This window comes from Manacus vitellinus, unplaced genomic scaffold (assembly GCF_001715985.3).
Source record: "Manacus vitellinus isolate BGI_N305 unplaced genomic scaffold, ASM171598v3 scaffold_32_pilon, whole genome shotgun sequence".
NCBI classification, from domain to species: Eukaryota; Metazoa; Chordata; class Aves; order Passeriformes; family Pipridae; genus Manacus; species Manacus vitellinus.
This window is the reverse complement of record NW_021940460.1, coordinates 6664978-6684739: the sequence shown is the minus strand read 5'-3', so window position 1 is coordinate 6684739 and position 19762 is coordinate 6664978. Positions and strand designations below refer to the sequence as shown.

Below are 19762 nucleotides of genomic sequence, written 5' to 3'. Positions count from 1 at the left end.
GATGGCTGTGAGATTCCATCTGGTGGAGAAAGGCATTGTTTAGGGCAGTGCTCAGATGTTTTGTTTTTTTTAAAAGAAGAAAGCTGGTGGTGGATGGGCTGTGTGGATTCCAGCTGCCGTGGCTTCAGGCAACTTTGTCAGATACACACTACTCCCTCAGGCATTTTAGGAACTGTTCTGTGGGCTGTTGGGAATGCAAATGTTTTAAACTTTAAACACAACCCACTTTTTGCATGAGATTTTTGTGCTCTAAGCCATCTGTCAGGGTGCTGGTTTTGTTTGCCATGCCTTCACTGAGCCTGTGGGCACTGGTCTAAGCAACACCTACACATGACTTCCTTGGGTTCCAGTTGTGCTGGCTACTCCAGCCATGCAGGAAAACTTCAAAAGCAGATATGACAGCAGATAATGGAAGCATCATGCTGGGACACAGAAGCTGGTAGGGATCTCCCCATTCACAACACTTGGAGATGCTGGTTTAAAGCAGAGCAGTTCAGAACTGCAGGGTTCAGAAGCACATTTCCTTCATGGCTGGGAAGAACGTTTCTGACACATCAAAGACCTTTGGGCTGTGTTGAGGGGCAGGGAGGGAGAAGCACGTGGGAACCTAGCTCCGAGTATCCAAGAATGAGTGGCAGGTCTGAGCCTGGTTGTGTTTTTGCAGAGGAGGAAGCTGGATGCTGTCTACTATTACATGCGTAGCCTGGCTGCCAGCAACCCCATCCTCACAGCCAAGGAGAGCCTCATGAGTCTGTTTGAGGAGACAAAACGCAAGGTGAGTCTTGGAGCTGGGCTGTGGGATGCTGCACTTGCCAGTACTAACTGTTCTCTGCTGGAGAGCATGGAAAGAGGAGAGTGATGGTGTCTTTTGGACTCGGAGTCACTCATTACCTACTTTTAAGAAATTCCATGTTGAGAGTCAGGTGAGAGAGACAGCCTTCAGAATGATGAAGTTCTTTTTGCCTCTCCTCAGGTTCTTTTGGGGTTGTTTGGGCAGCTGAATCTCTTATTTCTGGGTCACAAACTGTAATTTAGCCAAGCTCAGCAAGGGTTGTAGGTTGCTGTAGTTTGCAGCATGGCCTTGGTGTGCAGCAGGATAATTGCCTTATTCCATAGGTGCCCTACACCTGTGGGAGTGGGCAAGAGAGGCTGCAGTCCCTTTGTGCCTCAGGGAGTCACCCCAAATACAGCACATTGGCTGCCACACACCTGGGACTGGACACAACTTTTCTTGTCCCAGGACAGTTGGAGTTGAAAACCTCTCACCTGCACAGTCCTGTAGAGTCAGAACCAAATTCTGGACTTGTGAGTTACTGAGGTTCTGAAGCGGGGAGAAGGGCTGATTTATCCATATAAATATATACTTTCCCTGAACTTTGATCCCTGGGTGATCTGAATCTGTCCCGTGTTCCCAGTCTGAGCAGATGGAGCAGAGGAAACACCAGGTGCTGGATGTGAGCCCCAGCCGCCGGGGGAAGGGCAAGAAGTCTACACTGCGACAAGTTGGAGATGATGCCACGCGGCTGGAGATCTGGATCCATCCCTCCCACCCCCGCTCCTCCCAGGGCCACGAGTCCGGCAGGGATTCCGAGCAGGACAATGGTCTTGGGAACCTCAGCCCCAGCGACGTGAGTACTGCAGGAGGCGGCGGTCGGCTTTGGTGTCATGTGTTTGGAATGCAGCGGAATGACACTGGATCTGTTTTGCTTTCCTGTTGCTAAATTTTCCAGTGTTTTGGCTTTCCCTATGGGAGCTGTGCCTGGGTCAGGCTGAGGAGCTGGTGACCTCGTGCCTCTCGTGTTTAAGGCATGTTGTTACCATCCATTTCTTGGCAGCGTGTGCTGGCGTGGCTGATGTGGAACAGGAGAGGCACAAACAGAAGATGCTGTAAAATGCCTCTGCTGAGGGCTCTAACTTGGGTGAGGTTCCTGGTGGGAAGTGAGGTCAGGTGCTGGAGGCCAGGGTTAACAGTGACCCTGGAAGTTCTGAGGCTTGTTCTGGAAGTGGGTCACTTGTCCCAGTGCCAGATGATTGGAGGCTTGCACAGGGAATATTAAAACCATGGTTTCAATTTCCACTGTAGGTGTTATATTTGCATTACTTGCTCCGGTGAGAGGCCAGACCAGCGCCTTCCTTTTGCAAGAATTAAAATTATAATTGTCTAACGGTGTCTCCTGTGAGCCTGTCCAGCTGTACCTTGCAGGAGGAGCCCAAGTGAACTCTGTTTGTCAGGCCCAGGAATGTGGGCGAAGGCAGTGGTGGTTGGGAGCTCATCCTCCAGGAATCCTTGCGCTGCTCTGGCACATGAGACTCGCAAGGGAACGTGCCAGGGAGCTCTGGGCTGCCTGTCCTAAAATGGCTGTTAAGGATGTGAGTTTAGGAGAACTGGGAAGACCTTCCCTGCACCCTGCGGGGCCCAGAGCTTCTCAGATACGATTGTGCTTTTATAACAAGTTTGTAACTTCAGCTGGGTGGAACTGAAGTCTTGGAGCTTTGAAAGATAAGCTTTGGCACATTGCTGCAGCATTTTTCAGATGTTCAGATGTTCAGATGTTCCTGCCCTGTTTTCCCTCTTTTCAGCTTCTCTTCTGGAGACCTTTGCTTCCTCAGCATCATTGAAAGGAACATGCCAAGCTTTAGCCTCTCCATCAATCATTGATGAAGGTGCTTTGACATGAGATGCTGTGAGTGTTTTTGAGGCACTGAGGGTTTCTCTTTTCCAGTGCTCTCAGGTAGTGTAGCAGCTAGTGAAGTGGGGGGCACTGATGTCTTGTTTGTAGTGCAGCCAAGGGGGGCTGTGCTTTCAAGTGCAGGTCAATGGCAATGTCTTTACAAATTTGTGTGATTGTTACCATTAGCCTTGATTTCTCCCTCTACTTGAAACACTGGTTTGTGCAAAGCACCAGCTTTCTGATCGTGGAGAGGCAACACGATCAGAAATATAATGACAAAGGGCAGGGGGAGCTGAGGGCCTGGGTTTGGGCACTGATGGTTTTGGCAGCCAAGGTATTTATACTCAGGCTGCCTGTGCCTGCTGTGGGGCAGCACCCGAGTTGGCACAACTGCTTTTGGGGCTGTGGCATGGCCATGTCACCAAAAATAACCGTGTGGAAAGGAAACCTTAAATCTGTGTGGCTGCCAGAGCTCCTGAGCTGTGCAGCTTTGGGGCTGGATAAAGACAAACAACTCTTGTGGAAGCTCTGGACTCCTTCCTTCTTAGCCTCTTCCTTGCAGCATCCTTGTGTTTTGGAGCCGAGCAGCCGTGAGCTGCCGCTGTGTGGCACTGTTTGGCCTCGGAAGGGCCCTGCCTGACCGGGGCAGGCAGCAGCCCTCATCCTGGCAGCACCTCTGCCCCACATCCCCGGCCGGGCGGAAGGGAACAGCTCTGCTCCCAGGGGATGTGTGCCAGCGCCTGTGTGTCATTTTGGGGAAATGAGTCTAAATCTGTCATCGGTCCCTTCCTTGCCAGCTTTAGCCCTTTAAAAGGCTGAGGAAAGCTGTGTTGTTTTGTTTGCCCTGACAGCTGTGCTCTGCAGGTAGCTCTGCAGGCATCAGTCTTATGGCAGCTGTTTCTGGGCCAGAGAAGGGGATTTTACAGTTCAGATTCCAGAAGCAGATAAAACATTGCAAGTATAGACCCTAACAGCTCTGGATGTGTACTGGGCAGAAGTGTGGGAGAGAGGCTGCTTGCACCCTTCACATGGAAAGCTGTTCCTTCAAACCCAGCCAAAGGTGACTGTGAGGATGCTGGCTGTTTTACAGGTGATGAGGAATTGAATTGGGATGTTTTCTGCCCTCAGTAGTCGCTTTGTTCATTGCGCAGGTGATGAGGTGCCAGTCCTGTGACGTGACACACTTGGCAGGGAGATGCTGCACAATTACTCTCCCAGGACCTGCTGATGTGCGTGATGTCCCCGTCAGCACATGCTTACACATCTCTTCTCATTTCTGACTTTATTTCTCCTTATGCAGCCCTATACAAAGGCACAAACATTGCTTTATTTCAGGGTTAGGAGCCCACAGATTGGAGTTACTAATGTGGGATGCCAAGTGTGCAGAAGGGCAGCTCGTGCTGCAGCTGTTGCTGGGACAAGGGAAGGTGGAGTGCAGGGCTGGCAGTTTGCCTTGCACTGTGTGTTTAGGTACAGGCTTGGCATAGCTGCTTTTTTCACAGCGTGCTACATCATATTTTCTAGGAAGATGCAGAACTGAAAGAACATACCACCTGTCTGCACCGAGGGGTGTAAATCTGTTTGGCCCCTTCCCCTGTGAATGAATTTGGCACTGTTGGCACAGAGGGCATGGGACAGTTTCAGAGTAAGCTGAGGAAGTGTTTGGGTTGCAGCCTGGCTGTTTGGTGCTCAGGGTTTTGTCTGCAGCCTTTTGGGGTTTCGTTGTGTGAACGGCTGTTCTCTGTGGTCTCGCTGTACGTTGCCTGTTTCTAGGTGTGCAGGGGCTGGAGGGCCCAGGCTGACCCCTTACCTGACGGTATCTGGTCACTTTGTGTGCAGTTCGAATAAGAAATGCAAGAAGGGATGCTGAACCAGTGAACAGTTGTGTTGGTTTTTTAAAAACAGCTGGGCAGTGCAAGGTGAGCTGAAGGACTGAGTCTCTGCCGGTTCTTCTCTGCCACTGGTTTCATTTGCCGTGGGTCTACATTCATCTTAAATCTGATAGTACCATCTGCAGCTTGCTGTGCAGACTGTGAATTGGTAAAGTAAACAGGGCAAACGGGCTGTCAGTCTCTTGAGAAAGTGTTAATATTACACTGAGTTTGAGATTTTAATCACTCCTGTCAGGAAATGCTGAGTTAAGGTTCTCACAATTGCTGCTGCCTGCTGCCTGTGCTCTGCAGTAGACACTTCCTTGTGTTACCACGCAGCATGCAGGCACTAATAAAGATGCTCCATAGCTGCAGCTAAGATTAGGTAAGAGAGGTTTTCCCTTGGCAGGACACTAATTGAATAATACTTCTCTCCAGATGTCTGAATACTTCAGCATCATTAAAGAATTAAGTCTCTTAGCCTCTTTGTGAGAGGTCAGTCTTGTAGAATTATCAAAAGTTTGGTGGGGCCACCCAAAAAGCTCTTGGGAAAACAAAGACCTGAGTCCATCTGCTGTCACAGCCCTGTGTGTCAGCTGCAGGAACATTCTCATTTTCCTCCAGCCTCCTGGTCAGGCACAGAGGTGTTGCATTTGCCTGGTTGCTGGGAGCAACAGCCCCTTTGCAGTAGCAGAGAAATTGGGGCGGAATCATTAACTCTGGAGTTCAGAGCAGGTTTTAACTTCCATTCCTTTAACACAGCCTTCCTTTTCAGCAGCAGGGAGTGTGGACAGTGCACCAGGGTTTCCACAAGTGAGCAGTAAATACCACCAGGAGGTCTACCAAAGAAAACCCAACCCAAAAACACAACAAAAAGAGGTTAAAGTTCTCTTAATAGCCTGAATATAGTTTCTTACTTTTGTATTTCTTCTTTGCTTCCTACTGTGTTTGTCTTGGAAGCTTGTTACACATTCAGGTGTCCCTCTGTGCTGGTAGTGGGTGCGGGTACCAGGAGTCAGTGGTGATGTTGGAGCTGTGGGCAGTGTGTATCTCTGGATGCTTGTTTGTATTTTCTTTCAGATGAGTAGTGCTGGTCTCTTGTGGACCCCTTCATCTCCTTCCATCTCCCAAGTCCTAGAAAATCAGGTGATTGCCAAACACACAGAGAAATGGCTATGTGCAGCTGGATGTAGGCACTATCTTCTCAAAGCAGTGGAGGTTTTGAGAGTTGTCCTGCTTTCTTCCCTCTAAGACAGGATTCAGCTAACTGGAAACGTGTCCAGCAATGCGTGGTTGGGGCTATCTTCACAACTTCCTGTGATTTGTTTCTTTACGAGGTGAGACATCTCTCACCTTCTGTATTTCTTGGTTCTGCATCCACTTATACTTTTGCAGCCCAGTCACAGTTCAAGACTGGAGAAGGCAATTTTGGGAATGCCTGTGCATCCAAGAGCACTGGCAAGTCCTCGGGACTTTGCTTAGTCAGCAGAGGACATTTGTCCTTAGTGAAAAGGGTCACTGTGCTGTTCAGTTCCTGCATGTTTCACATCCTTTTTCCCTTGGTGATGTTGGTTGTTCCTACTCTGTGTGCTTGTTCCTCTTGGGCAGCAGCCACTTGGGTGACTGAGACAACTCCTTGTCCTACCTGGTTTCAGTACATGCAATTTTTCATCTGGTGGAGCTGTTTCTTGGGCTTTGCCTCTGGAGTGAGTGCAGTGGGATAAAACCTCACTTTAGTCTGGTAGCAGTTTTGGTGGGGGTTTCTTGGCCATTCTGCTCTGTCAGCCTGTCCTTTGCTTGGACCAGTCACACATGGGAGCAGTAGTAACCTGTGTTCAGAGTTGGGGTTGCCTTGGTGTCTCTGCCTCTGCTCCCTGGGAGTGTCTGGCTTTTTAAAAGGCTGTTGTGGTGTGAACTAGGTGTCTCTGAGCATGGCCCAGCTTTGCTCATGCAAATATACCCCAGAGACACCCCTGTTTCTGAGAGCTGCTCCCTCTACTCTCAGCTCTTCCCTCACCTGGTAGCTCTTTTCCATTACACATGACTAGAGGTAAGTGACAGGCAAAAGTGGAAATGATATATTGCTCTAATGATGGTTGTTCTTCCATAGATGCAGGGATAAGAGGCTGCTCGGGGAACTCATTATTTTTGGTGTGTCCCTGCCAGGCTGGTGGGAGCATATCTCCTCACAACCAGCATGGCTGGGTGGTTTTCCTCAGGACTGTGAAAGATTGATCTTTTCTGTACAGGCTCTTATGAATAATCTTTGCTGGATGGAGTACAGAGCTCCCTCGTTTGCTACCTCCATGGTGTCAGGTGGGCAGAGTCCTTGGAATGATCCTTTTTTTAGGAGCCTCTGATCTGGAAAATGAGCCCAGGCAGCTGGGCCTGTGGTTTAGCTGGGCAGAGTGAAAGTGGGGGTGTGCTACCTTCTCCCCACTGCTGGGGCACGACTCCCCAAAAAAGTACCCTGCAGGCTGCACTTGATGTCCTGTACCAACTCTTGCATACTTCCAGGGGATTTTCAACCCAAAACCATGTGCCTATGCAGAGAGTGGAGGGAATGGGAACCACTAGCCCATGCCTGGCCATGCCCTGTGTGCTGCCTGCTGAAGCCGTTCTCACATCGGGTTAAACATCTGAGCCCCACCAGAGCGGTGGGGTAGGTGTGTCCCCAAAGGGAGGAGACACACAAAGGAGTGTCCCCTTGTTTTTTTGTCACCACATAGGGCAGTGGGATGCATACAAGGTCTTAGAGCAAGGCCTTGGGTCAGGCTGCCATTGACACCTTGTCACAGGAGGGTGGCTTGTGTTAAGTCAGGAAGTTTGTCCCCTCTATGGTTAGATGCTCTCTAGTATTTGATGTGAGTGATCTCCTCTGTGGTCTGTTGCATTATGGTCTGTCCTTGCTGTCAGGGGATGGCTGTGCTTCCCCTCCAGCCTACTTGTAGCTGTGTTTGATCCACACCTCTGCAGTGCTGCCAGCCCCTGATGAGCCTCCCCTGCGGCACAAAACAAGCAGAGGAGCTTTTTGTGGTGGGAATGCCAGGGACTAGCAGTCAGCTAAGGGCTGCCCTTCCGTGTTTCTGTCCTTTTTCCAATACCCACATGAGACAACAGCAAGAGCTGTTGCATCCTTGATCTTTGTGCCCAAAGCAGGACTTGAGAGGGAGAAACGTGGAGTTCCCTCTGTCCTGCCCTCATTTTCCTCCCCACCACGAGGTTGCAGGAAACAGTTAGGTTTGGTTACTCATTCGTAGAGGTCAGGACTGGGTCTGGTGTTTTTTTTTTCATTTGTATTTAGGAAACAGTTTACAAACTTTTTTGAGCATGGGGGAGCTGGTGGCTTGTGAAGGAGACTTCCCAGCCTCTTTACTGCTGGACTCACATTAATTCTCTGCCCTGCCTCCTTTTCTTGGTTGGCAGCATGAGTACTTCTGAGTGCTTTCCCCTGCCTGCAACCCCTCCACCTACTAGTATGACCTCGGTCACCAAACCACCTTGAGGCTTTATTTTTACTCTAGCCGTTTTGTTTCGCATGGTGAGGTTGGTTTCTTTCCCCCAGCAGTGAGAAGACTTCTCTGGGGAGGAAGTAAAAGAGTGCCAGGCTGCAGTTGAAACTGGTTAAACACCAAAACCACACTCCTGGCCTCGCTGGGTTTGAGACGTGACACTCAGCCATGCAGCTCAGCACTGGCTTTTTTTGCCTGCCAGTTGTGCACCATCCCTGCTTGCACTTAATTTATTTTTTTTTTTTATAAACTGTCTTTTACTTTAAATTGCTGATAAAAACCTTCTCAGCTGCAGTTCCTGTGTTAGCAATCCAACCAGAAATGCAGTTCCACTTGGCCTGGGCTCGTGATCTTCCGTGGATGCTCAGTGCTGCTCCACCACAGCTCCCACAGCTTGGCAGAGCTCATGGAGCCTGGTCCCCAGTTCAGCCTGTGCACTCATGTCGTGTAGAACCCACATGTTGCTTTACAGCACAACTTGACCTTTTGTCACTACCCAGAAAGTGAAGGCTGAGCTATTGGTAAGAGTTTCCAGAAGTTGATGTTGATTTTTTTTCCCCCCTTTTCTTTTTAGACCATGTTGGTGGTTTTATTTAACTGTGAAGAACAAGTCAGGGACTAATGTTGCCTGAACGGGAGAGACACTGGCATGTTCCCCTTCTGGCAACAGGCATCTGGTGCTAATATGTGTGGAAATATTGTGGTGGATCAGAGGTGGGAACACTAGAAGGACATCAATGAGCTGTGCCTGTGTGAGTGGCTCTGCTCTATCCCTCTGCTCAGAGAGGCTGCGGTGAGGGTAGCAAGACTTCAAGTTCCAACAAGCTTCTCATACTCTAAAACCAAGTACAACCATCCAGAAACCGCCTTTCCCTGTCAGTCACTCTTTCCTCATTTCCTCTCCTGCTGGTGCTGATCAGCCAGGGATTTGTGTGTAACCAAACCCCCTCCTGCTGCTGCACACGAGTCCTTCCTCGGGGCAGTGGGTTTGATGATCCAGGCGCTGCAGAGTGTGTTGGAAGGGAGAGTTTGCACTTGAGACAAGAATGCTGCCAGAACGGGCAGTACTGGTAAAGGAAGTAAAATGTCTTAATAGCAGGGCTGGGAGATTTCCCAGAGCAAGGTAAAGGCTGTAGACACTGATTTCTCTTGAGTTGTTCTTTTTTTTGTTAGTCTAACCTTGATCTTTGTCTGAAGTTGGCCCAGGCCAGCTTTTCCTGCTCTCTGCTGTAGACATTTTGAGATTGGCACCTCGTATTCCACAGCCAAACCTCTTAATTCTGCCATGGGGAATGTTTGTTTCTCTTCAGTGTTGAATGAGCCATTTCCAGACAGGCTTCGTATCCACTGTGGAGGTGGGTACTAGGAAAGAAACTTCCTTCCGGAGGATCAGGGAGTGGAACCTGCTGGAGTCTGTGTCATTTCCTCTGTCCTTGGCTCTACTCTTCCTCCCCATCAGATTTCACTGCTGCATAATTCAAAGTGGAGAGGGAGATGCCTTCGTGCCCTGTGTGCTACTGCCCAGGTAGAACTGAAGGCTCTGGAAGTGCCCTGGGAATGCAGCAGGGCGGACAACTACTTCCAGGTTGTGGAGGCCTGAGGCATAAGGCTGGCTGGGAGTGGCTCCCATTGTCCCGTTATCCCTGCCGGTGAGCGGGGCTGGGAGAGCAGGAGTGTGAAGGTTGCGTGCGGTAAAGCTGTCATCCTTCTGGAAGGCTCTGTCTCTGCTCAGCCTGTTGTCCAAATGTCTTTTCTGTTGGCCTGACTCCATTCTAAGCCTTTCAGGGTTCAGTCTCTTCAGTCTTCACCCTCCCTAATTTCTCATGTTATCTCCCTCCTTTGTGCTTTAACCCCACGAATAATCAACACCAGGTTAGTGAAGAAGGCTGACAACACCCTGAGCTGCATTAACAGCTGATCTCTTGTGACCAGAATTCATCACACATTTTCTTAGTGTCAATTTGCTGTCGCAGGAAGGGGAATGCTTTTTACTTCTGGCAAACAGTGAGTGTTTGAGTATAAGCTGCTTTTGCTGGTTGGGGCTGCTTCAGTGCACATGTGGCCTCCCTCTTACCTGCTGGACACAGAAGGCTCTGCTTGGGTCAGCTCGCTTTCAGTGCTTAACCAGATGCAGCCTTGAAGAGCTGAGCTTGTATCCTAAACGACCTGCAGCACCGGAGCCAATTTGTGAAAAGTTTTGTGTCAAAAGTTAACTTGATATCTCAGCTGAGGTCTCTCTGGCATGTTCGCATAGGTTCATAGAGTTTATGGTCAGCAGGGACCATTAGATCATCTAGTCTGATCTCCTGTATATCACAGGTCCTTAAATTTCACCCTGCTACTCCTATACGAAGCCAAATAACTCGTGTTTGGCTAAAGCAGTACTTCCAGAAAGACATCCAGTCTTGAGAATCCACCCTTTTCCTGGGGTGTTTGTTCCAGTAATAATTGCACTGGTTCTGAAACACTTTCACCTTATTTACAGAATGAATGTTTCCAGTTTATTCCTGTGCTTTTCTGTCCTGTGAGTGTAAAGAGCCCTTAAGTACCACAGAGGCACTTTGCACCCTGCAATCCAATCACCTCTGAGTCTTATTTTGATCACACTAAACACATTGAGCCGTTTAAATTTTTCACTGCAAGGCATCATTTATAGCCTTTGAATCACTTTTATGGCTGGTTTTCTGGACCCTTTCCAACTTTTCAGCATCCTTTTAAAAATAAGGGCACTGGAACTGGGTGCAGTATTTCAGTGTCAGCCCGGATGGTGCCATATTTAGATGCGAATGTGCTGCCCAGTGCCTGCTCTGCTTGTACATCCAAGGGATGTGTTTAATCCTTTTTACTGGACACTGCATTGGGAATTTAGCCATTGTAGTCCCCAGAGCCTATCTGGAGAAGCTGCCTCGGGCACGATCTCCTGGAGGCTTAATTTTAGATGTGATGCCAGATGCATAACATGACACTTGATGCTGGAAACCCCCAGATTTTGAAGCGATTATAATAACCCTGCGTGAATGCTCTGTAGCCATCATTACTTGCTGCTCCCTTTGCCTGTCACGGGCAGTTTGACAGCAGAATTTCCTTTCTGTTCGTTGATGAAAGATGTTGCTAGTGAGTCTCTACCATCCTCTTTCCATCCAGTTCAGTGGGGGTCCCTGAAGAACTGCTGTTTAAGAGGTTGCTTAATCAGCTTTCATTCAGTTTAATGGTAATATTTTTTCAAGAATGTTGTGTATTACTAATTCATGGAAAACAAATTTAGATACGAGTTTGGTTGAAAAGGAAGTAACAGACATATAAATATTCCATTTGACCTGCTTTCATTGAATTGAAAATTCTGGTAGTAAATTCGTTATAAATAATGTTGAATTTATTAATAGGTCAGATACTTGTTTTGGAGCCAGTGAAGTTACCACAGCTTGATCTTTATGTTACTAAAGTAGACTGTTTTCTTCCTTAACGTTTTTCCTCTCACCTGCTCCCTGCAGTGATGAAGGAAGAGCTCAAAAACTCACTGGTTATGCCAAGGGGCTTCTTAAATGCCTCTTTTTCTCTTGTGGAGTTGCTGGCTTGTAACTCTTATAGCCACGAGATGTGTCCTGGAGCTGGAGCTGCTTCACTGCGAAAGATGAGGACGTGTCTCAGGGTCTCTTTACCTGTAAATTAATTTTTTTGTGCCTCAAGGCCATGATACATCAGGCTTCCCTCTTTCTTCCATGTCATAGCAAATTGGATTTTACGTTTGTGCGATGTCTGATGTTAAGCAGCAGGATTTTCACTGGAATTGCTTCTACTGCAGAAGAGATTAATCCGTTTCAAGGCAGGACATTATGACTGCTGAACAGAAACCTGCACTAAACACGTGGCAAGAAGAAGCCAAGGCAAGCTCTGTATCCATTTGTGGTTGCAGGTGGTATATGAAGAGGAGTGATTATGGTAATTAGCCCAGCTGGAATTTGCCCACAGCTCTATGGGTACCTTGTAAACACTGCAAAAATGCCAGACAATCTTAATAGCCCTTTTGTCTGGTCTCCTTTGTGTAGGTAGCCATTTGCACAAAACACTTTCCAGCAGCACTTTGTTGAGATTACACCTGTAGCAGTCAAACCTCCTCCTGGTATCCTGCCAGTTGAGCCCACTGCAGCATCCTGGGCTTTTCAGGAAGCTCTGTATCAGCATTTGGTATTATTTCAGTGTGACACAGCTGTGGAAAACAGCAGCCAGAGCTGTGCCTTGCCAATTTGGGATGGTGTGGGATAAAGGCTCATGTTTGTACAGCCGTGTCCAGGGCAGGTAGTGGGTTTACTGCTGCTCTTAGACTGGGTGGTGTGAAGCTCTGAAGGAACTGCCTATGGAAAGAGAGGAATAATCTTAATAATTAATGTGGTATCTCTAACCCTTGAGCTGGGAGTGAGAATATGGCACGTTTTGGGTGCCTGGATGTTGTTTCACACACTTCTCAGCAAGGAAGCTGTGCCTGGAAAAGCCTGGCTGCCCAAGAAACCCTGAAAATATTTGAGATGAGTGTGGTACGTGTTTTGGAGCAGAGCTGTGTGGCTCTGTGGTCTGTATCCCAACCCCTTGTCACTGAGGAGACCCCTAGACTCAGGAGAACATCCCGCTGTGCTCCAGTCCCTTCCACTCCGGTGGAGACAGCGCATTTGTTACAGGCAATTTTGCATCTGGTCTCTTGATTAATGGACTTGTCTTTTGCAGCCTATTTTGACTCTGACACCACTTTCTGCTCCACAGATGCTTTGCTGATGTTGAAGAAAGTTTGCCTCGCTTGATAAAGACCAGATCCTGAAATTTACTTCCAAACCTGAAGTAACAATTTTTAACTTGAAACACTTTTTCCCCAGGAGTCGCTCCTCCAGAATCTTTCCCTTATTTGGTGCCTCCTTCACAGCTGGGGCTGATGCTCAGGTGCCAAAGCTCTGTGCACTCCTCGCCCAGAGCCAAACGGGTCCACACTGGGTCGAAGCGCAGCAGCTCTGCTTCCCAGCCCAGATCATGGCACTCTTGTTCCTGTGCTCTCTGGTGGCATTTCCAGGGTTGCTCTTCTAGGATGGGAGACACCATTTTCAACCCTTTTTTAGGTCAGTGCACAGTCTCCTGAGGAGGTTTGAGTCTTGCTTTCTTCTTTCCTGGCTCAAGACATGACAGACCTTTCCCGAAGACGTCTGAGTGCCGCAGTTCTGTGCTGTCAGGCCGTACTCCCCGTGGCCTCACGGTGATTTGAGCTGGCTGTTCAGGCCTGTTGCTATCTCTGCTCTTTTAGCTGCTCCTTGAGAAGTTGTTAGTCACTGTTGATTTCTTCCATGGTAACAAATCCAGTTGGGTTGGCAGTGAGGTGTGTGAATGCTCCCCAAGCAGCACTGGGCTGCTTCCTCTGGTGAGGTTGCCTCTTCCCAGGTGGATTTAGTCTGTCTGCACATGCTGACTCATGACAGCCGAAACAGCTGTTTTCAGCTTCAGGCACTACTGTGTGCAGGGACCCCTTCTTCTTCTTGACAGCTGGTTTGTTTTTATAACTAATGCCTTCACTATATGCTCATAAGTTCCGTATCGGTGATGCCCACTTTTCAGCTGGAAGGGCCAAAATCCATTTTTTGACATAGTTTTGTTGTTGTATAAGCCCTTTCTTGGTGGGTTCTTCCCAAGTGAGCGGCTGGAACCATCCATATTTGGTTCCCTGTCCCAAGGAGCAAAGTTGCCCACAAAGAGCAGCAATATAATTGTGCAGGGAGTCCTAGTCTGTCGTCCTGACATTAGCACGAGGACTATTTTTGGGAAATCTTTGAAGGGGATTGCTTTTGGGCTGCAAAGTGAGCGTAATAAGAAGGTACTAAGTTGTTGCAGGTTTCATGGTAGCACTGTGAGGGTAGTGAGTGTGCTGGCAGTGCTTTTGGGAAGTGTTCCTCTCTGCTATGTGAATGCAGAGCAGCAGGTGACAGAACTTCCTCCTCTGTGCCCCAAAGCCGGGCCCACTCGGTGGAGGTCACTGTTTCCCTCTCACTGTTTCCCTCTCACCCCCGTGAGAAGCAGAATTTGATGGAAGCAGCTGGGAGGGTACCCGGAGGCTGAGGGACAGGTGAGTCAGTAGAGAAACAGTCATTCAGAGAAAAGCCCAGTCAAAGCAACCCGTGGCCTTAGCGTGAACTCGGAGATGAAAGGTCCAAAGTTGAGTGATGAGCTCATCAAAACCTTGAGGCTGTGAGAGAAAAAGTGATGAAAGAAGCGTTGAGGTGCCTGCTTGAGATGCCACAGTGCTGGGGCACACAGGGCTCTGCCTGGGCTTGCTGGGTTTGTGATTAAGTTGGCAAGAGGTATGAAACATGCTTCATTCCTAGAGGCAGGTATGACATTTCCTTAAAAAAAGCAGTTATCTGTATGCACATATCTGTGTCCCAGCACTGTACTGGTTCGGGTGGAGTGCGACTGATTAGTCCTTGGGATTGGAAATGAAAAGGCTGAGTGTGAAACTTGCTCTAAGACGGGGGTGAAGCCAATGTCCTGGTAGACCCTCCTGGAGCTGGGCATCTGTGGAAACACTCCGGGCATGTCCCTGCTGGGTGTCACTTTCCATGCAAGGTGGGGAGTTTTGGTTCTCCCCTGCTGACGGAAAGCAGCGTGGAGGATTGCAGTGTGAGCACTCCCAGGGCTGTGGGTGAATGTGGGCATTAGAGGAAAACTTCTGCCCCAGTTTCTTCTTTCCCCCACGTGCAGCCTGCCCATGAGTGTTGCTTTCCGGTAGAGATGGGTCAGGCCACAAGTTCCTTCTCTTTTCCATATTCCCCATCAAGGAACACAGAGCATGGACCCTCTCCTCCAGCTCTTGCACAGGGGCTTGCTGTGGGGCAGAGAGCATTGTCCTCTGCCCCACGAAGGCTTTTGCACTTAGCTGGGGGCTCAGATTCCTTAGGCTGCATCTGTGTCAGGGTGTGTGATTGTAGCCAGAGGGGCTGCAATCTTTCTGCCTCCACAAGCTGTTGACTGAAAAAAAAATACCTGAAGTACCTGTTAAAAGTTTTAAACTCTCAATTGTCATGGTGTCCTAAGCTGAAGAATCAGCTATATCCCAACTTCACTGGCAAAGTGAATAAGGGCTTTGCTGTGCTGTCCTAGTATTCCCCAGTCTCTTCTGGGTTCCATCTGCAGAGTCAATAAAATGGTGGCAAATAAAGTTGAGTTCTAGTGAAAAGGGCTCTTTAGGGCAGCAGTAAAATAGTGAGTAAGCAAGAACCCCTTGCTGCAGGGGCCAGTTTAATTGGTCTGGCTTGTTTTATGAGACAGGTTTTATGTTTAAACTCGCACATGGCCCAGGAGCGACTCTGCAGCAGGGCATCATTCTCCTGCATGGGTCCTCCAGGAACGCAGCCGGGTTAATTACACCTCACCGAGCAATCCCACCTTGCAGAGCAGCTGGCATCAGTCATGGCATGAGCCCAGGGGCTCAGGAAATGGGAACAGGAGCTAGCACCAGAGCTGGGACTGCCTGTGACAACTGTCCCATGCAGCCAGACCTGGCAGGGAGTTTAGGAGGCACCGCCCAGTGCCCGTCTTGCATCCTCTGGCGTGTGCCCAGCTCTTGGCTGGGCTTTGCCATGGCCCTGCCAGGTAATCTCATCCTCTCCCTGTGCCTCTGATTCCCCTGTGAATGGAAGTGGAGGAGTTGAAGCTATAAAAGCCTTGTGCAAATGGGAGCAGCGTGGTGGTGCTCTGGGCCGCTCCTGGTGAGCGTCTCCCCGCGCGGAGCTCGGAGCCTGGCTTTTCTCACCGCGCTGAGGCTGTGCAGGCACACGGGAGAGAGGAAAACCTCCTGCTCTGGGGGAGGTAAAAACGAGGCCAGTCCACTCCTGGTGTGACACGGCCACCTCCAGGGCCAGGCAGAGTGAGTGCTTACCCACCCACAGCCTTCCTCAGAGCCGTTTAGATAAGGACTGGGAAAGCCCTGAGCAGTAGTAAGTAATTATTCGTCAGGTTTTGGAGTTAGTGGACCGAAGCAGGGCAGGAAACTGCCTTCATGCTGTGTGCTGCAGCCAGCTCCCCCGTGTCCCCTTAGCTCCATGTTCACAGAATCATGGAATGGTTTGGGTAGGAAGGGACCTTAAAGACCATCTAGTTCCAACCATCCCCCTGCCATGGGCAGGCACATCTTCCACTAGACCAGATTGTTCAGAGCCCTATCCAACCTGATCTTGAACTCTTCCAGGAACGGGGCATCCACAGCTTCTCTGGGCAGTTCAATAGCTGTTCTCTGGCAGTTCAGTAGCAGCACTGCTGCTGCAGGCTCTCAGAGGCTTTACTGGTACATCTGAACTCCACCTCTGCAATTGCCTAAAGCTGGAGTTAAATGACAGGGTGCAGCATCACCCCAGTCTTCCCTTGCTTCTGAGAGCTGCTCCTGGCAGGGCACAAACAAGTGCTTTGAGCGTTGCTGCTGAGCTCACCATGCTGGCTTCTCTGCAGAAAAGCACTGGGGAGGACATCCCGCTCCCTCTCTGCCTTGTCCAGCTGCTGCTCTGCCTCTGACGCAGTCGGGAGCAGGGAACAGGCTGCTGCTGGTGGTTGTGGGGTTGTTTTTTCCATCGATAGGAATGCTAGTGGGAAAGGCTGCCTTTGGGGACTCCTTCTGCAGAACCCCTTAGGCTGTGCCATGCTCTGAGCTGGTGAGACATGGAGGAGAGACCTTTGCCCAGGGTGTGGGTGTCAGATTGGGGTGTCTGGGGTGCAGATGTTGGGGTTGGGGTGCCCAGGGTGCAGGTACTGGGGTTGGGGTGTGCAGGGTGCAGGTATTGGGGTTAGGGTGCCCGAGGTGTGGGTGCTCTGGATGCAGGTATCTGGTTGGGGTGCCCAGGGTGTGATTATCGGGGTTGGGGTGCCCGGGGCACAGCAGCCCCTGCACAGGACCTCAGGACCCGGCAGAGGGTGCTGTGTCTCCACCGCCTCTCCCGGCTCCAGCTCCAGCTCCAGCTCCAGCTGTTTGGCACTTGCCTCTGCCTCTGTGCATGATGTTTGTAAGAGTTTGGGCATGTCCATTTGGTTCCCATCTCCAGTGCCACCCCCAGCATCCAGGCCAGGTTCTTCTGTCACTGGGGACATTCTTAATTCACAGGAAATAGGAGAGAGTTTAATTGTTTTCTCCTCTCTCTATTTTTTTTCCTTTTTTTTTTTTTTTTTCCCATGCAGCTGAACAAAAGGTTCATCCTCAGTTTTCTCCATGCCCATGGGAAGCTGTTTACCAGGATTGGGTAAGTGTGCAGGATGTTTATTTTATTTTCCTACATTACAAGTCTTTTTGGAATTTAATATTGTTAGCAACTAAGCTGTGTTTGGAGCTGAGGGCACAGGGTGTGAATTCTTGCAGGCCTAGCCTCCTGGTTTTTATTCTCCTTACCCGCCCTCTGATCCACACTGCTTATGGCTTGGGCTTTTCCTTCCCCCCACCTCAAAGCCTGTTCCTGCCCATGCACTGGGACCCTCTGGCAGAGGCTGAGCTCAGATAGTTGATACACACACAGGAGGGACTAGATGCTGTTTTCTCTCTCTCCATCATCTAACCATGCTCCCTCCCCTTTAATTTCTGGGTTTGCCCTCCTCTCTTCTACTCCCCCCCACCCTTAAAGAGCAGAGAGGTGGCTCTGGGGGGCTCTTGGTGACTGTTGCCTGCAAGGAGCACAAAGCCATCGAGGCAAATCCATGTGGTGGCTGAAAGCTGCCGTCTGGAGCTTGTCAAGACAAGCCTTGCCCTTCATCTCCTTGCTGCCATTTCGGTGAAAGCCTCGTAGCTGAGAGCTGCCCTGGCTGTGGGAACTGGTTTGTACAAAGTGCCCTTGGCAATGGTTGTCAGAAACTGGTTTCAAGTAATTGAGCAGCTACCCTTGAAGCAAAGCAAGCCTGATCCCAGCCTGGGCTGTGATCCCAGCCTGGGGGACATCCTTATGACCCAGAGGGCAGAGCTCAACCTCACAGCCGATGGGCTTCCCATGGAGCTGTCTCTGCTCTGGGTCCAGACTGGCCCTCACTGTCGGGATGGGGCTGTGTGGGAGCAGCTGTTGAGAAGAGACCTTGCCTGAATCCAGGCAGTCCCTGGCAGTGGTGGTCTCTGCTTGAGCCTGCCAGTGCCTCGGAAGCCACTGGAGTTTCATGAGCTCTTTTGGCTCCTTCAGTCTCTTGCAGAACTGTTGGCTACAAGTTATAGGACTGAGACGTTTTCCAGGCCACGTAGGTAAAGGTAGTGTGGATTCAAAGTGCCATCTTGTCCCTACTATTGGGGTTTTTTGACTCAGATGTACAGTTCTCTGTCCCCTTTCCCTCCTGGAGTGGGGAGGCACAGCAGTGCAGGGCAGTGCACGCAGCCTGACACTTTGGCGCTTCCTCCACCCAGCACTTTCTGGGATGACCACTCAGGAGGGTCACATGCTTCACTTTGGGCCCTTCGTAAACAACGGGAAGCAGGAGCTGTGCTGGCCGATTTGTTGAAGAGTGTCAGGGTGAGGGGGAGAACCATCGGCTCTCTGCCTGTGCTCTTGATCTCTCCCTGAGTCACAAGGCACTGATTATCTGCTCCCGGGCAGGAGCCTGGCCTGCGGTGAGGAGGCAGAGCTGGATGTCCTCCTGCCTGCAGGAAAAGAGGAGGAGAGCTGCAAGGGCCCACAAAAGGTTTGGGAAGTGCAGCGTGTCTGTGCTGGAGGGCCAAGCATCCGGGGGGCGGCTGGTCCCCGGTGCTGTGGGGCCGTGCTCGTGGCCAAGCTCTGGTTGAACAGATGCCAGCAGGGGATTAATGGGGATGTTGCAGAGATCAGTTGCACATTTGGCTCCTGAGACTTTTTTGTAATTAAGATGCAGCGTTTGAGGCAGTTGCTTCCCAGGACAGTCATTTAGAAAACCCAAGTATGTTTAATGGTAGAATATCCCCTGAAGTACTTAGAAGGGAACTAGAAAGTAATACCATGACACAGGAAGAGAAAATCGTCCAGCTCTGCTAAACAGCTTCCGCGCTTAAAATAGGTGAAAGGTGAGGAATAGGCAAGTTCTCTTTGGGCAGGATCCTTGGTGATTTATCTGTAAAAAATATGGAAAAGATGATGTTGCCCTAATTGGACTCTTGCTCCTAAAACCACAGGTAAGCAATTTATTAAAAGCTTCCGCTCGGCTCCTGACCTGCTGGTTCTGAGCTCAGTGGGGTTACTGCACGCCGTTCCAGATGTGCTGTGGTATCAAAGCACAGCTGGTGGGGCTGAGGAAGCCCTCGCTCCTTCTTGTTGTTATTCCATGGCAATAATCTTCATCTCCTCACTAACAACCCATCCTGCAAAGGGCTCCTCCATCCCCAGAGTCCTGTCTGCCCTAGGAGGATGTTGCTGGATACACTGGAAGTGGTCTGAGATTTCTCAAAACTAGGAAGTCTTTAGAAGCAATCAGTTTGCTCTAATTCCCTGGCTGTGCCTCAAATCTAGGGAAGTTGCCTCTTGCAGGAAGAGCACTGCTTTTGTGTCAACTGAGCTACTCTGTTCTGCACAGCTACAAAGTACAAGGGGCCTGTTTGTTACAGCCCCTGTTTTTGGGAAGGTAACAGTGACTTTGAATTGCTCCAGCAAACAGTGCCGGGGGAGAGGGTACCCTGCTGCTAGGCAGACCCAAGTGTTGAAAGGCACCCCTGAAATATGGCTAAGAAGAAAACCATTTCTGTCCTTAAAAC

At 49.8% G+C, this 19762-nt stretch overlaps 1 protein-coding gene across 2 annotated transcripts in view; it reads left to right on the top strand.

Annotated features, from left to right (window-relative positions):
- The window catches only part of SMG6 (SMG6 nonsense mediated mRNA decay factor), a 108690-nt gene that overhangs the window by 7193 nt on the left and 81735 nt on the right, over nucleotides 1-19762 (top strand). For both annotated transcript variants that reach the window (XM_008930438.3, XM_018076774.2), the window contains exons 7-9: nucleotides 665-775; nucleotides 1416-1628; nucleotides 17251-17312. In XM_008930438.3, the coding sequence (XP_008928686.2) occupies nucleotides 665-775; nucleotides 1416-1628; nucleotides 17251-17312 (386 nt within the window). The remainder of the gene's footprint in view (nucleotides 1-664; nucleotides 776-1415; nucleotides 1629-17250; nucleotides 17313-19762) is intronic.